General features: G+C 34.2%; 1 protein-coding gene across 2 annotated transcripts in view; it reads left to right on the forward strand.

Annotated features, from left to right (window-relative positions):
- The window catches only part of LOC126974459 (potassium channel subfamily K member 1-like), a 57612-nt gene that overhangs the window by 23130 nt on the left and 15400 nt on the right, over window positions 1-19082 (forward strand). The window contains exon 1 of one of the 2 annotated variants that reach the window (XM_050821963.1): window positions 832-1517. The exons of the other annotated variant lie outside the window; for it this stretch is intronic. Coding sequence (XP_050677920.1) covers window positions 1151-1517 — 367 coding nt within the window. The 5' untranslated portion in view covers window positions 832-1150. Of the gene's footprint in view, window positions 1-831; window positions 1518-19082 lie in introns of those variants that run through there. 2 annotated transcript variants of the gene reach the window in all.

Genomic DNA, 19082 nt, shown 5'->3' on the forward strand with positions numbered 1-19082 from the left:
TGACTAATAGTGAAGCGATTTTGTGTGGGTGGCTGTCCCATCCATTAGACCTTCAGTCTCGTATCCTCCGTTGTAAGTGCGATGATTTTCTTAAATAAAACGTCTTCATAATTTAGATATCTTATCAAATGAGATCAGAAACATCTTTTGATAGTATGCACTCTTGTGGTGGCTTCACACCGCAACATTTTATCGCAGCGGTTTATCTCTGCAGCCCTGTTACACAGTTTTATAGAACGTGTGTATGAACATCGTTGCTGATTATTTCGTGTGTACAGATGACTGGTGCTAGTAATTTCGTATTCGGAAAATTCTTTACGTTTTCACAGTTTTAAATTTACAATTTAAGTAATAATTCTTAAACTGTCGTTATTTTTGTAAATCAGTTAATAAACTAAGAGAATATACGTTTTACAAGCTAGTCCATATAACATCATTGTCGACAGACAAAGAACGGTGATCGAAAGGTATCTCTTTTCTTTCACTTGCATCACATACTTCTTCTCATTCGTTCCTAATTCGTTATATTATTACGTGGAGTCAGCATCATCCAGCCCTACGTACAAGAGCGTCTTCATTATCTCTGATAACCTTTTTCACTCTAATAAACGTAGAAAGGTCATCAGATATAACAGATTTACCAATTCAAAACGCTACGTTAAAATATTATCGTTTTCTGTTGCTGTGTGTAGCGACCATTAGTCATGCATGGCTGCAACGATGCGCGAACGCCGCTAGCCTGCCAACACCAACCAATCACCGACCGCGATACGCATTGTTGACTTCGCTGTCAATGACATAATTCCCCTGCCCCCCGTTAATTTACTTTTAAGTTTCAGTTGCTTTCTGAACGCGAAGTTTACTGGTCGTTAAACTTTACAATCGGTTTTACTACTATCGGACATCTTTAACATTAAAATGTATCAAAATGACACCTAAATTGTTTCGAGTCACGTTGAAGGTTAGCTTGTTCTTCGAATCGAATCATCCTAAAAGATTTTTTAAATACAGTTGACCGTAGCCGCAGCCGTTACGAGAGATTAGTAACGGACTAGAAAATATTTATGATTTTTTGACGTAATTATGAACTTTATATTAAACTAAGTGCGTCTCGTTTAAGTGACTTTTAAAGGATATTTAGTGATTCAAAATGAGTAAAACAGATAAACCGAAATATGCTAGGATCCAGTCGTATGGTAGTATGAGTTCAGCGCGAAGCGAGGACGACATGACAGTCCACAGTCAAGTGTTTCCTTATCCGAAAAAAATGATTGTCGAGCGGGAGATACTGTATGAAGAGGAGCACCCACCATTCCAGCCTCTATTCGCGACGACGAAGATCTTCGGGAAGGCGAGGTTCGCATGTTTGCTGTTAGTCTATCTGACTTTCTACGCGACGTATTTGCTGTCGGGGGCTCTGGTGTTCTCGGCTTTGGAAGCGCCATTGGAAAACCAGATTAGGTTGGAGGTGATTCGCGCGAAACAAGACTTCGTTGCTAAAAACCCCGGTGTCTTAGGTAAGGCCATAATTCATAAATTTGAATAAAACCATAATTATTATTATCACAAGTATCAGCTGTCTCTTTTATACACTATTGTTTAGACAGAGATGAGACGCATGAAGATAGTCATAAAATCTATATTCTATGCTTTGTTCGTTAAAGGCATACACCCACCTATCAAGTATTTTTAGCAGTATTTTAGGTAACTTTAAGATACACACACTCTTCGATACATAATTTAAAGGTACCTACCCAAATTAATCGAATATTTATGTTTAAGAAGCAAGTAAGTCACTTAAGTTAAGTAAGTTACCTACCTATATGTATTACGAGTTGTGGTGCTAAATAAAAAAATTGCGGGTTAATTTAAATAATAAAATCCAACGTCTTATAATAAATTACCAGCAAAAAATATCGGATTTCAGAGCTGATATCATTGATAACGATTCATGATTAGTCTAATTCTCTTGGAATATTTCCTGTTTATATAGATAGACGATAAATATAATATATTGTCGCGTACCTAAGTACCTACATAAGGGATAAAAGCTGACGTACGTAAAAGGTACCTACGTAAGTTGACGTAACATATTGAAGGTATCGTCTTAATTTTTACCAAAACCGGTTATGTTCGAGTGGAGTGACCCTGTGTACCATAATGTAATATTATTATGGGCTTGGTTTGTCATTTTAACATATCTGCAAACAATTTAGATTTGTTCCTATTACCAACGTCAATAAGAAATAATACAATAGTTACATATAGTAGGTATGTAAGTAGGTACATAACTATCAAGGATTGTGGTAACACACCATAAAAATATATAAAATCAGGTCAAGTGTGAGTCGGCACATACGAAGGGCTCCGTCCAAACAAGATTTTTTTTTATTTGCATAGATACATAGTTTCAGCTGTCTTTGTGTTCGCAATAGCGGATTGTTATATAAAGCCCGCTGCCAGGAAGACACCTGCAGAGTTCGTTCTGTTGTCCATGTAGGGGCCGCTATAGTAATAGCACAGAGTATAGATAAAAAATTAACAAAATAGGTATCTGCATTTCAATAAAAACAGTGCAAATATTTTGTTTTTTTGGACCAAAGCTGACGTACGTAAAACGTGTGTTAGTTGACGTAAGTAAGATATTGAAGGTATCGTTTAAATTTTTGCCAAAACCGGTTATGTTCGAGTGGAGTGATTATGGGCTTGTTTTGTGATTTAAGATATCTGCAACTACAATCTTGTTCCTTTTACAAACGTCAATAAGTAATAATACTACAGTTACACATAGTAGGTATGTAAGTAGGTATCAAGGATTGTTGTACGCAAGTATTCTTGGGTAACACACCATAATAAATAAAATCAGGTCAAGTGTGAGTCGGGACATACGAAGGGCTCCGTACCATTAAACCAGATATTTTTTTACATGGTTCATATATAGTTTCAGCTGTCTTTGTATTTGTAATAGCGAATTGTTATTTATAGTCCACTGGCAAAAGACACCTGCAGAGTCCGTACTGTTTTCCGTGTATCAGCTGCTATAGTAATAGCACAGAGTATAGATAAAAAATTAACAAAATATCTACATTTTAATAAAAAAAAGTAAAGATGTTTTGTTTAGGTTTTTCTTGTACGGAATTAGTTCTGGCCGCCGAAGTTCGGTTAAACCGAATATAAAACGAAGTTCTGCGCATCCCTAATACATCAGTAAGTAATAGGGTGCTTACTTAAGTAACAGATAATATTAATAGTAATAAAATCTTTGTTTGTTGTAAAAAGTAAAGGGTACTTACGATACGTAAGTAATGGGGTCTAAAATTAACGTTTAGTAAAGATGTCCATGATAATTCATTAACAGATCCCAGCGCTTGTTACGTATGGAAAATAAAAATGAGAAATAACAAGGTTTAAATGTTAAAAATATAATCTATATTATTCAAATTCAAATATTTTTATTCAAAATAGGATGTGACATCACTTATTGAAAGTCATAAACTACCCATACCAAATTGAATGCCTCAGACCTGACAAGAACTGGCGCAACACATGTTTACAAAGTAATATTGTACAATTAGACTTATTATTTAATAGGCTGAGGGCGGTCACTCCATTCCCAATCTGCGGTATCATTAAGAAAGTCATTTATTACTATTACTTTATGTACCTATATATATATTACTTTCGTACCTTATTTGTTTCACAAATGTTACGATTTGCAAATAATACTTAAAAATTTATTGAAGTAGGCGTTACTTTGCGGAAATCCATAATAATTATCCAAATGATTTGAGTTTTCTTTAGTGTTCATCCCGCCAATATTTGTCTTTAAACAATTCGAAACTGGTAAGTTACGAGTAATCCTCAGGACATGTTGACTCGCCAAAATCTGGCACGAGACTCAATTTGATAAATAAAGTAAAAAATACCAACCTTCCACCAAATGCCAAATTATTGTCTAGAGTCAACAACGTCCTGAGCATGCCACGTGTAGAGGCGAAACACGTGTCGAATTTTTTAAAGACAAATATTGGCGGAATTAACACTAAAGATATCTCAAATCATTTGGATAAATAATACTTGCTTAAATTAATAAATACAAAAATTTATGATGTATTTATTAATTTAGTGATTATCTGAATTTTATTCTTCTACAATTACGCAGCATAATCTTTTTAATATCTATACTTTATTGTACATATACCTATATTATATCTACACTTCAATTCCTGTATCGTATCAATTTAAATCACACGAATAAAATATGTATATGTGTCAAGAAACAGAACCAACCGGTTGTTCGAGGGTAAAGTTGAAAACAGGTTTAGTCGTAATAGCATGCCATAACATTATTACACAGATTTGTTGCTGAACATAGTATATTCATAATAATAAGGCATAAAAAGGCATAAAAGGCATTTATTTTCTCAAAATTGATTCCTTTAGAATTCTTTTTGATGTCATTTCTTATACTACTACCGCTTCGGAAACAAATGTACAGTTTTTGTACAATATTGTATATTTTTATTGTAAAGAGCGCAAAAGAAAGAATGCTGGGAGAGTTTCTTGCGCCGCTTGTTCTCTCTCAGAGCGCCATTTGTTTTATTTTATTAGCGCCATTTAATGAACTTGTAAACGGGTCCTGTCTTGCGTCTATACATTAAAATATATTTGTATAGCACACAAATTAAATTTATAAACAAAATTGATGCACGATACGGGACTCGAACCTGTTTAAAAAAATAACAAATTCATTTGATTTGGAAGAGCGACATTTCAAGTCAATTTCCTAATATGCAAATATTGGGATTGAGCAGGTTATCAACTGTAAAGTAGATCAAATAGTATACAAGATTTATCAACGACTAGTTGACCCGACAGACGTTGTTCTGTATACCTATAATAAATAAAATAACGTTTTCATATGAATTTGTCAATTATATATTATCATAACATCAAAAATTATTTCGTAAAATATGCACCCTGATGTCGTAATGAAATTGTTTCACAGCAGAACTGTCAAACCGTGCGTCAATAAATTCTCTCATAGATATTATGTATGGACACATCAAAGGAAAAACAAATTTGTTGTTTTTATTTAATTTAGTGCTGCTAAATATTTTCCTATTTATTCACCTTTTAAACCTTCTCTGGACTTCCATAAATAATTCAAAAACAAAATTAGACAAATCGGTCCAGCCGTTCTCAAGTTTTTGCGAGACTAACGAACAGCAATTCATTTTTATATATAAAGATAGATACGTCACTCGAACGGTTGGCTCAGTTGGAAAGAGCGCTCGAGGGTTCGAGTCCCGCATCGTTCATAAATGTTTATATTTTCTAAATGTAATTTGTGTAATAAATCCCAGAAGTGAGGTTTAAAAAATAACAACTTGGTTATATTTGTATACTGTTACCGATGCCGAAAAAATAGTTTTTACATTTTGGAATGTGCGTGGGTGCACTAAGTAACGGCTAAAATTATTTTGATGCGATTTCCACTAATAGATTGTTGCAATCTCCACATAACATTTCAAGAAAGAAGAATATGATTCCACTGTCAATGCAATGAAATACTTGTCATTGAACCTTTCCGGTTGCCAATTCTGGTCTTCTTCATAAGATCCATTTCTCCGTCTGTGTTTGATTTGTTGTTAAAAACACCAAACTCAATTTATGCTATTAAAACATCGATTCAGAAATATTTCCTTTCAAATAGTAAAGAGTTTCAAAATGGCTAATTCTGAGGAACACCCAAATACTATGACATAAGTATTTTGAGAAACTGAAGTGGCAGTGGGCAGGGCACATAGTTCGACGGACAGATGGCCGGTGGGGCAGAAAAGTCCTAGAATGGCGACCACATACCGGAAGACGAAGTGTTGGTAGGCCTCACACAAGGTGGACCGACGATCTGGTCAAGATCGCCCAGTTGAAATGAAACTTTGCACATAAAGGACGAGATCACTATTCCCACGAACATAGTTACGTCAGTGGAGTTATAGTTGGCGCTGGTGGTAGTGATTTTTATTTTTTGACCCAAAGTTCGAATTTATATGAATTTACTAGCTGACCCAGCAAACGTTGTATTGCCGATATTAAAATCGCGATACAAAAGTAACTGTTGATCGTAGATGGGTGAAAATTTGAAGTTGTATGTATTTTTTAATTTTGACTCATAATCAAACAAATTTAAAAAAAATGTCAAAAAATAAAATTTCGTGTACCACATTTAGGGGGATGAAAAATAGATGCTGTCCGATTCTCAGCCCTCCCCAATATGCACTCAAATTTCATGAGAATCGGTCAGGCCTTTTCGGAGTAATTCAATGTTTAACACCATGACACGAGAATTTTATATATTAGATTAAAATAAAAGCCGTTGAGATAACTTGATGCAAAGACATCTTAACTTATCAGATTAAACTTGGATTAAACTGATAATCCGCTTGTTAGCTAACCAAATGGATTTTGAAGCATTAACGTATAGCCTAACTAGTAATTACAAATGTTTACTGTATCGAATGCCGTATTTCTTACTCCGATAACTTTATCATTAAGTTATCATAATTATTAGTATTAATGATAGCGCGCTTAGTGATAACTGCTGATATGACCGCATTATGTCAACATAAATAATTAGTCAGTCACCCAAATTAACAGATCAATATATAGATAAATTATACGTCTACATAGACTCTCTTGCTGTTAGACAACCGATAAAAACAGGCCAGGAATATTAGTTTTGTGTGCGTGACAAGCTACGTCTTACTCGCGATTTGTATGACACTTTGTGTTAGTAACTAGGGCCGAACTAGCACAATGAAAGACAGCTAATAAACGTTCTGAAATCAAGCTGGGAACAGATTCCTCAAGAAACAGTGGTACACCTGGTGGAGAGTGTACCTTCTAGGCTTCAAGAGTGCATTAGTAATCGAGGACGGCATACTACATATTGAGGAAAGTCATAAATCAACCAACATTTTATGTTTTTTTTTTTTCAGAATTTTTTTCCTAATTATTATTGCAAAAATATTAATTTTTAGAAAAAGTGGAGAAAATTTCTTTTTTTAATGGAATGCTTCATTATTTTATGCTGTCTACAATAAAAATCAATCAATTTATCTAATTGAATCATTGATCAACCTTTAAACCTCAAGAATTCATGAGAATACTGTAAAAACGTGGTGGCCCTTATTTTGTTTTGACTAGTATATAATATCGATCTATTATCTTTGTATGCGGGCGCTCGCCTTTCAAAAATCACGGCCTTGTTTGAATTATTAAAGAATCTCGAACGGCTCTCGAGTAACGGAGCGAGAAACACGCAAATGGAAAGTTTGTGTTGACCGCCATTAATGATCGAAAGACATAAAACAGGCGTCGATAACCTGCTGGGGCTTGCTTCACCTTACTCTTTATCAATTCAGTGATTGTAAAAAAATTCCTCTCACATAATTAATACGTACCAAATATATAATATATATATACTTAGTCTGGCCATAAATACTGTTACAATTTAAAATAAACAAAATATTAAATTTGAATTTGGAATGTGTCATTTTTATATGATTGTTCATTGAGTTTTCTCATTTTGGCGCCAATACATTGTACAATATTTTGCGATATTAAAATGGAGTGGGGTGGTTAAGAGAACCGAATCGCTGTGATTCTATTACACAAAGTAGGTATGGAGCCAAATGCTGATGAGCTTGGTGTTAGTAAAATGTTTGTGCACCGGGCTATTAATAGATACAACGAGACCTCCACTGTTTGTGACAGAAAAAGATCTGGCCGTTCACGTAGTGTTCGTACGAAAAAGGTGGTCAAAACGGATTGCCCTAAACGCCATGATAATTCGGAGTCCGATATATAGTATATAGTCATAGAAAATATGTCCATACAGAACAAATATTGGAAATAAAAAATAATTATGGGTCCCAAATCGAAATAAAAACTATCCCATCTCTCAAGTTGAACTCAACTGCACTCCATGAAGAAATCCCCATTAAAATCCTGACTTCACAGGAAGTTTTCTCATTTTGGCGCCAATACATTGTACAATATTTTTATAAAAAATTTATAAAAAAATTTTGAAACAAACTATGGCGTGCTGAAATTCGTTCGAGCATGAATTAAGTTCACAGTTCCCCGCGTCGGACCAGTGGGTAAGAAAAAGATTATGGATATATACATTATCTTGGTTCGCGATATTATCGCAGACGAAGTCGCAGGCAGAATAACTATACAAGAACGCACACAATATAAAATATCAGTTGTTGTAGCAAAGTTAATATTCCCTGAAGAGTCCAATTTATTTTCGCAAAACTTTCAGTAAATTGATTTTATAAGGCCAGGTGAGCCAAACTTACGAACCCTTGTCAAAATATTTCAATATTATTCCCGGCACAAATTAAATATTTGAAAGATTTTATTGGAGATGAGAATCCAATTAGTTTCCCTCGTGCAGATGAAATATTGGTTAGCTTAAAATAAATTAAACCCGTTATTATTATAGCATTAAATATTTTAATTAAAACTGTTGTTTCCAAAAAGTCTATTAAATACGCAAAGTTGGCTAGTTCTACTTCCAGTATCACCAGTGGTTTACCAGTGGGAGGCTCCTTTGCTCGGGATGCTGGTTATATTATGGGTTGAATTTAGGAGGTATTCAGAAGGCTACGTAAAATTTTCCCCGTATTATTTTTACTTTTTTGCCTTTAACTAAGTGCTATAATATAAATCGCTTTATTTATCATAACGCAACCTCCTTTTTACTAATAAATCAGTATTGCTCAATGATATTAATTAACAATTAAACATCAGTAATGAGTCGTTATGACAACCGCACTACATTGGGTTTAACGGAGTAATTAACTGCCTTGTTTACGTACAATTATGCAATATGCATACCCACAGCTTGTGTTTCATAATACAGTTTATAGATAAGGCGTTCTATATCGGGGGCAATTTTATCCGCAACGGTAGTTTTTTTTTATGAAAATAAGGGACGAGACGAGCAGGACGTTCAGCTGATAGTAAATAATACACCCTGCCCATTACAAACGCTCAAGATTCTTGAATAACCCAAAATTTCTGAGCGGCGCTACAACTGCGCGTGTCACCTTGAGACATAAGATGTTAAGTCTCATTTGCCCAGTAATTTCACTAGCTACAAGCTAGAAACACACTAATGCTTATACATTACTGCTTCACGGCAGCGCAAAAGCGCCGTTGTGATACCCATAGTCTAGCCGGCATCCTGTGCAAAGAATGCCGGCCTTCTCCCACTGGTCAATGCTCTTAATCGCCTCTTACGACACACTTAGGCCTGGGACTTCCCTATTCTTTTTATACCCCTTTTTTTATGGAATAGGAGGACAAACGAGCGTACGGGTCACCTGGTGTTAAGTGATCACCGCCGCTCACACTCTCTTGCCACACCAGAGGAATCACAAGAGAATTGCCGGCCTTTAAGGAAGGTGTACGCGCTTTTCTTGAAGGTACCCATTTCGTATCGTCCCGGAAACACCGCACAAGGAAGCTCATTCCACAGCTTCGTAGTACGAGGAAGAAAGCTACCCCGGGGAAGAGCAGGGCAAAGGGAGAAAAGACAAAAAGCCCTTATTTCTGTTCGATTGTCTCATGCTTTTTTTCTACTTATGTAATAAAACGTCACTCTTTTTAATGATACTTCTATCTGTAATATAAAGTTTTTCGTTTTTTCTCCTCTCCTCTCCGATTTGGTGGGCCTTAATAATGTCCGCCGTCCACGCATACCTTATCTCAGACGTAATAAATTTAGTTGATGTAATGCTAGTGATATCGCGCTATATATCGCAATAGTCGCGGGGGTCTGTGCGGGTCGAGTTAGATGCAACAATGATGACAGTATCTCTTGTTGTGATTCACTGACCCTTTGAGAACTGAAGCACTGACCTCTATAATATAATAGCACGATGAACACACTATGGGTATGTTCCGATATGCACTGCGAGCACTGCACAGTGCTATCACTGTAGAAAAATTCGTTCCGTTATATACTCGCAGTATACTGCCGCAGTACCCTAGGGAAATATATGACGTCATAAATCGCCGTCATATTCTACTGTGAGCACTGGCGTTTTCGAGATAAGGTACTCGCAGTACTTTGATCACGTGATCAGTCAAAACCACTCGAGTGCCTAACGTTTTATGAACAATACCTACAGTTTAATCCCAAATATTTTTAATTTGGCAGTACTCCAACAACAGTTTTTTTAATGAACTAGAAAACTTTAATACACTCAATTTGAATGCTGCGTCAAAAATGCAGCTGACAGTATACGGGATTGCGTTCCATTTCAAATAGTAACCAGTATAACTGGCTATAAAGGAACGGCTTCACAGTATACTAAATTGACGTCACTCTGTACAGTGGTCGTAGTGCATATCGGAACATACCCTTTAACTTACATAGTGACAAAGCTACTCGGTACTTAGCAAAGACTTATAGCTCAAACACATGATCGGATTTTGCACGCCCGAACCATCGAACGCGGTCTGGTAGCGAACCATATTCGATGGTATGTCGTAATAATAATTCTTTATTTGCATAATGTGTGTATAAACGTTAACAAAAAATACAATACGAATCAACGCATTAGCCAAAAAGGGCATGCAAATTACATCGGCTCCATGTCATTATGTATAATAATAAAATTCTAATATTTATACAAGCACATAATATTTCATTGTTACATCATATTAAAATCTACACAAAATATGTAATGGGTAGTCAAAGTTGAACACAAGATTGTAAAAATTATAAACACAAATTTCAAAAAAAGTTTAGTTTTAAAAGGACCGATATTCAACATTTTAATAGCATCGGGAAGTTTATTAAATATTTGAATACACATGGCATGACAAGTGTTGAGTTTTGTAAACAAGTCTATTTGGATGTCGAAGGTCGCGGCAAGGAAATGTATTTCCTTGGCAGAGGTAAAAATATATTTATGTCTCTCAAAGCGCACGCACAGCATATACGTATTGTCCATCGCACAAATTAATTATTATTACCATCCAGACCGTACCGAGTACGACGCCGGATCAATTGGTCCGAGGCGCCCACTGGACCGTCCGATGGTCCGGCCGTACCAAATTCGACCATGTGTTTAGGCTATTAGAATATGAAAAGGCAGGAAAAGAAGAAGCGGCGCAAGAAACTCTTCCAGCATTATTTTTTTGCGCTCTTTTGAATAAAAATATACAATATTGTACAATCATTTCTATCGCTATAATATAATCACCCGATTGAGCGTGACCAATTTGGATTTGTCAGTGTGTGCGTTTCCTAGTGCTTTTATATTCAGAATACTAAGGCTGTTTTGCAATATAACTTGTTATAATTAAGGTTGTAGTCAAATTGACTTAAAAATAGATTGCGGAATGTATTGCACCATCCTTAGCACAGTTAAAGTTAAAAAATGAAATATCAAGTCAATATCGAATTTTTATTGGAAACGTTTGACATCTCGCTATTTAACTATTTAAGATCAACAGTTGCATTAACCGGCGAAGATTAAACGGTGACGGTTAAAGCTATGACGTCATCTAAACTTTTTTATCGGACATAAGTTTTAACGGATTTTAATTAAAAAATATAATGGTGTCGCGTTCTGTGTTAGATTGTGTTGTTATCTACAGTAAAAATCCAGATAAAGAAACATTTCACAACTAAATACTGATACTTCTAAACTGCTTTCCTGGTGCTTATATCCGTAGAACAGATTATTCGCTGAAATTGTAAGTATAACACTTAAAACACGCAGTAAACACTCTATTTTCTAAAGATTGTATTAATAAAAAAAATATGTGTTAGATAAAAAATATCTGTTAGATAATAAAATATTGTATACATGAATATGATGCCGTTCATCAATATTTGTCATAGGGATTGACCAAAAGCAAAATACTACATACTTCACAAACTCACTAACACATCTGTAAAACAAGCACACATGAACATTTTAAATGAGGAGAGTGTTTGTCGATTACGCTAGTATAAGTAGAGGTGGGCGTTATAACACATTATATTACAATATATTTTTAAAACAGTATAACACATAAAATTTGACACTAGACTGTTATAATATAAATTATTTCCATAGTAGTGTTATAATTCGTTTGAAATTTATTTACAGCGCCATCTATGCACACGAGCGAAAAGTGGTGCGTTTCTTTAATGAAATTAAAATTTTGTAAATTTAATATTTTTAACAGATGGCACTTTTTCTAATTCGCTTTATTAAGTGCTTAGTCTTCAAAGTAATGAGAACACTTCTCATATCACAATAAAAGCTATTTTTACTTGCGACGAACAAATATAAAATGATTAAATTGTTGTTTTAGATTGAAAAGTATTGTAAACACTCTTGCTATAAACATTAGAGCTATTTCTACTTGCGATGAGCGAAGATAATTAACATTTTGGATAAAACAACACTTTCATTCATTATATTTCCAATGAGAATATTATTTGCGAGTTTTTAAATTGACAAACTGCTAGTTGTGTTTCGAAAATTATTATTATAATTTTTAAAGTAAAATGTTTGTAAAATAGTATGAATTGTAAATTAAATGGATATGTGTATTATATAATACGTCTTAAGTTGTTTTTATTTTTTTGTATGCAAATAGACAAGTGTTAGTGTAAAAATAAAAGTTTTGTGAATAGTGTAAATATACGTTTAGTTAATAGTTTCTTTAACTCATTAGTCGATAAGATTGTTCTGTGTAGGCACACAGGTAAAAAAAGCTTTCTAAAAAGCACAACAAAAAATACCATCTACCTAGTATCTACTTAGTGTTAAAGTAATTATTCCTCTTCAAATATGTTATATTATAACACTAAATAACTTGAAATCGCAACAACAACTATCAGCGTAAATAATTTCGATTAAAAATTATTACGTCTAATATATATTATAACAGTTTTCAACAACAGTTAGAAATATATAACACAACAGTATAATTCATTGAAAAATTATAGCAGTTTAGCCCACCTCTGAGTATAAGTATAGTATATAAGTTTATGGTCTATACGTTAGTATTTTGTAATTTCGTTATTCATTGCCGTCAGCGCCAAAATGGCGAATATCAAATGAAATCAGTTCAATAGTGACGATAGCCTACCAAGCGTACATAAGTTATAGAGGTTATTTATCAGATTACATCATAAATGAAGAAATTGACCAATTGACATAGTATCTACGTATATGAACTCTATGAAGTTACGTACGTAAACAAGTTGTTTTGTTTTGTATTATAATTGCCATTATACGTATTATATAAATCATAAATAACAGCTTTTACTCGCTGAGCAGTTGTGGAGATGTTTGGATAAATACGGATAGTTTTATAATTTTATTTGACATTTATAAAAAGTCAAAGTTCTGTATTTGCAAGAAACCGTTACAGCTGAAGTTGTTACAAATTTACTTTATCTACACCCATGCTTTAAATCCTATATTAAAGATTCTGAAACAGCTAATTGCCAAAATTAAAACATCCAATGTTCTAATAACCATTACATCATCCAAACGAGTGTTGTAATGTTGTACTGAATTTCATAACAACACTCCTATGTTTTTTTTTCGATCCCTTCATGCGCAGAGTTTCAATAGACAGCCACATTCTTATTGCTCGATGCGTGGTATCTGTATGTATTTCAAAAAAAGGACATTTCGCGCGTTCCACTCTACCAGAACGTCGCGCGCCGTAAAAAAAGTAGGTCAATCGAATCCCCGCCATTTTTCTTATATATTTTTATTGTTTTGTTTACAAAAAATGAGCGATTCATTTTAAAAAAAGAACATTATATTCGAGTGAATTTTAATTATTGCACTATACAAAATGTAAATACATAACTACTAAAATAATTAATTGTTTCATTAATACTTAGTTTATTTGTATAATATAATCAGTAATGAATGATATTAGGTTACTACTAGGACTGGTGTTTTAATGTTAGCAGCAAGCCAACCGTTTCAGAATCTTTTAGAGGATTCATATTCTGGGTGTAGGTAAAGTCTTGTATGCAACTGTTGATAACTAGGTATTAAAACACACATGTTGTTTTAATACCCCTTATTACACAACAGTTGCATAAATAACTATTACTTAACTTATTTTAATTGTTATTAACTTATTTACTAAATTATTGCTTATAATGTTTATCAGCGATAAGGTCGTATATATTTTATATTTAAACTCACTTCAATAACATAAATTTTATCTGGATACCTTATCATAAAATATAAATCATGGGATTGCTTAATCTCTGATATTAATACTTCTAGAATATTTATACTTGAAACAAATTATAGTTCGGCTATTTCATCTTTTTGATCATACGGTCATTGGAACAGTGGTTGAATCATTGTGATTGCAAAGCCGAAACACCGCGAGGTCGAGGGATCGAATCTCAGCCGAGAAATATTTTTACAAGTTATTTGGTTTTTAAGGTTTGTCATTAGCGAATACTCTCTTAGGCGAGTGAATTCGTTGACAAAAGAAAACCGAAAAAAGTTTTTTTTCGGAATTACTTAGAAATTTTTGAAACTCAAAGATTCTTTCGGTGGCCCAAAAAACTGCGTCTAAACGCGTGAAAATCGGTTTATTCATTCAATAGTTATTGCCGTTTGAAAATGCAAAAAAAATAAACAGCTTAACTGGTTGTTTATTATGTAACAGCAAGTCATGTCATATTCAACCTTAAATTGATAATAATAAGGTTCAATTCAAAAGAGATCCATTTCATCATCATCATCCAGCAAGACAAATAAACATACTGTTGACAGTGACAGGTGGACAGGGTGAAGATGTCTATAAAAGGCGATGTCTCCCTAGCGTCGACACATGACACCAGCTCCTACAACAAGACGAGGAATATGAAACTACCCACAGTGGGTATTTTGTAGGTACCCGCAATAACTACGAAGAGTTGTTGCGCCCAGAATGCAGCAATCTTGAGCCACCCCCACGACCAGAGGACGTGCTGGTACACGATGACACCACACCTATGGCCTCAGCAAATCAAACCCAGCCTCGAGAGGCCATAGGAAAGAAGATATCCAAAAAGAAGTCCAAGAAACAAAAAGAGAGCATCCACATAGCAGAGGAACCAGCACCACAAATCGTGGATATAAGCGATGGGGCATGCGACTATATTATCGTAGACGCTATTCAAAAATATATAAAAACCCTGACTCCCATAAAGGATTCATGAAGCCGAAGCTGAATGAAGCTGAAGAACCTCGCCGACCAGCTGATTGCCAGGGACTTTATCACTGGGGACGAGTGTTGGTGCCACTAGAAGCCAAAAGAACATTTTAAACAAAAAAGAAATGGAAGGAAAAATGTCATGGGGACGCAAGAAGCCCACCCCGACGACCTGGACATATTAATGTCCAGCATTTGAAACTTGATGCAGGAGGCTATTTGCCTCGATCATTATCCCGCACGCGTGAGTAGACATCACACGACGACGTCGACACATTACCGCTGCAACCGTTGACGAGATAGAACGTTACTCTGCCCAATTTCTGTTCCAATATTAGTCATTGTGTTATTGAAAATTTATTCTTAGAGGCTTAGAAATTTGTTGTATTCAATTTTACAGTTAGTTATTTAGAATGGTGGTAATAAAATTTGTTATAAAAAACCCCTTTTGATCTTATTTCCTTGAATACATTATACATGGCTCTATTTGATCGAAAGTCAACAGTCGATAAATTAATCGTATTTATTAGTTGATATGAAGGCAGGCGGCATTCGACATACTTAGAGGGTGACTGTGATATATTAGGTTCGGCTTAAGGCATGTTCTGGGCTCGGGCCAAGAGGGCATGCTATCACTCGAGATGTCTTCACCTTGCTAAATAATAGCGAGTGAACTTTGCTGTGATCTGCTCGTGTTCATTAGCTTGATATATTTTTTAATACAATAAGGTACGAGACGAGCAGGACACTGCAGTGCTGCTCAGGATTCTTGAAAAACCCTAAAATGCTGAGCGGCAATTGCGTTGGTCACCTTGAGACATAACATGTTAAGTCTTATTTGCCCAGTAACTTAGTGAAGTTAGTAACAATAATGCTTAGGTATATACACATTACTGCTTCACGGCAGAAAAAGGCGCTGTTGTGGTAAGCATAATCTAGCCGGCATCCTGTGCAAAGGATCCTCCCACTGGTAAGTACTGATGTGAAAAACAAGATATCTTCTTAATATATAAATCCAGTGTCCTGATGTTTGTTTCCAGTGAACTCCACAACTAATGAAAGGATTTTAATGGGGATTACATCATGGAGTGCAGTTTAGTGCATCTTGAGAGATAGGGTAGTTTTTATTTCGATTTGGGATCCATAATTATTGTTATTTCCAATATTTGTTCTGCATAGACATATTTCCTATGAGAGAATTTATTGATGCACGGTTTGACAGTTCTGCTGTGAAACAATTTCATTATAACAACTGGTAGCATAATATTTTATGAAATAATTCTCGATGTTATGTAATGTTAGTGAAAAAACAGTATTTTATTTATATTTATATATTAATTCTTCTTCTTCTCAATCGTTCACTCTTGTCAGAGTGGTCGTGGTTGCCAAGATGACGCAACATTAGTCGCCGTTGTTATATATTAATATAGATAATAAAAGCTTGTTGATTAGAACAGAATAAAATTTAATTAAAATCCATAAGGCGAGCGGAGAGCCATGAATAATGTATTGAGTCTACCTCAATACTAAGGCTGCAGGGTTGTCACTGCGTTGAAATAAATTAAAATATTAAAATACCTATAGAGATATGTGAAAAATAGTTATAACATCTACGGGTAAAATAAGAACGTCATTTCTAACGGACTTTTCAATTTGAAATGGGTTTTCAATGTAGATATTTTTATTAAAATAGCTAAATTAAAACCATACATAAATGGCGAAGATCTATCGGGAACTATAACGTTTCATTGACCCTTTTTCCACCTTTACGGATATTCTTAAATATTTTTTTTGAAAGAATTACCTTGTGATAATACAAGAAGAATCAATATGTCGCTTCACAATAAATCACAAGGAAAAATACAGAAGTTTTGAGAATTATATCTTTATTTCAGGCCGGTTGAAAGTATATTCTTATTTTGCCTGTATTTTGTAGCAAAACTGTTACTTTTTTTACTGTGAAGAAAATAATCTTTTATTTTTCAAATATTTTAGTTATGATTATGTTGAGGACAGTGCTTAGTCTTTTATTTTAAGAATATCTTACCAGTACCGGAGGCTCCTTTGCACAGGATGCCGGCTAGATTATGGGTACGACAACGGAGCCTATTTCTGCCGTCAAGCAATAATTTATTTATTTATTAAGGCTTACCAACTAGATACATAATTTTACATATACGAAAAGTTAAACATTAATAAGAGTTACTATTTACATATCTAAATTAAAGGTATGCACATCGTTACTAAACTAAAAAACTAACGCTAAAAACAAATTAGAAAAATAACAATAATGAATTTACTACTAATACTACATAGTTACTAATCTATATTTAAGCCTTTTAATGACAAGGACACCTGTTTTTTTATAAAAGTTAATATTTGAAAATACATGCATGTTATTAATGTGTAAGCATTACTGTGTTTCGGTCTGAAGGGCGCCGTAACTAGTGAAATTACTGGGCAAATGAGACTTAACATTCAACGAGCGCATTTGTAGTGACGCTCAGAAATTTTGGGGTTTTTCAAGAATCCTGAACAGAACTTCATTGATTATTCATGCGGCAGGTTGTCTCAATTACCATCAGCTGAACGTCCTACTCGTCTCGTTGCTTATTTTTCATAGAAAAAACTTAAGTTGGCCAACCTTAAGTTATTTTTATCGGCAGTAATTCTACTTATCGACAGTAAGGCTACCTTTGAAGATATAAAGTCAATGATCAGTGTCTATTGAATACACCGTGATAATTTATGATAAGATTAATTTTTGAATTAATAAAGACGTTTTTTTAATCATTAATAGCCGATAAAAATGATCTCTTCATTCAAAGTTATTCGTTTTACCTTTCTGCAATTACACTGTCCTCGTCACATTCATGAAAATGGATCTATAGTCTGTGATCTACAGTTTTTGCATCACGTTTATATATAAATAAGTATAAAACAAGCATCGATTTACTATGTCGTTACTCGAAATGAGATAGATTTTTTAAAGAAAAGGGTGTATACCAGTGGCGTACCGCGTAGCGTAATATTTATCAGTCACTTTTTACAAACAATTCAAATTAATTAAACACTCTCGTTTTCTTTTTTTTCGGCAAGCAGCAAAAGATTTTAGTAATTTTTGGTTTACGCACGTCAGGGGCCCCCGTGGCCTGGGGGCCCCGTATAATTGATACTCTTTCTTAGGCGACAACGCTCTCGTGATTCATACCTTTAATAAAAGCTCGTCTTTCGTTTGTAAGTGGAAATGCCAAATAATTTGATATTCATATCAAACAAATTTAACAAATTTATAAGGAACCGTCACCTTTTGTTAAAACTTGTCATTTTCTGACAAGTACAAGATATTTATTTTACAAAACAACATTGCCAATACATGTTACAACAAAATTTTGTATTCAAAATAGTTTTAACTTTTAATACTGCGGACACATTGCCGCGAGAACGCGAAGATTTTCAATGTGCTGATTTGATGATAAGAAATTTCGTCATAATATAATTTATTAAACAATAAAAAAATATTGAAGTAGGCGTTATTTACGAGACCTATCTCGTGCCAGAGTTTGGCGAGTCAACATCTCTTGAGGATGCCTCGTGTAGAGGTGTCGAATTGTTTGAAGACGAATATTGGCGCAATTAACGCTAAAGAAAACCTAAAACATTTGGATTATTTATTAAATTCTTTTAATATTAAAAAAAAAGTAACTTTTTCTAAGTAAGAAATCTTTGTCTGGTAATTGAGAGAAGGGGTATACCCCGAACAAATGGTAGAATCAGTAAAATAATGTTAAATGTAATAACAATTCAAACGAGCTTATTTT

The sequence above is a fragment of the Leptidea sinapis genome, chromosome 32 (genome assembly GCF_905404315.1).
Source record: "Leptidea sinapis chromosome 32, ilLepSina1.1, whole genome shotgun sequence".
Taxonomy (NCBI): domain Eukaryota; kingdom Metazoa; phylum Arthropoda; class Insecta; order Lepidoptera; family Pieridae; genus Leptidea; species Leptidea sinapis.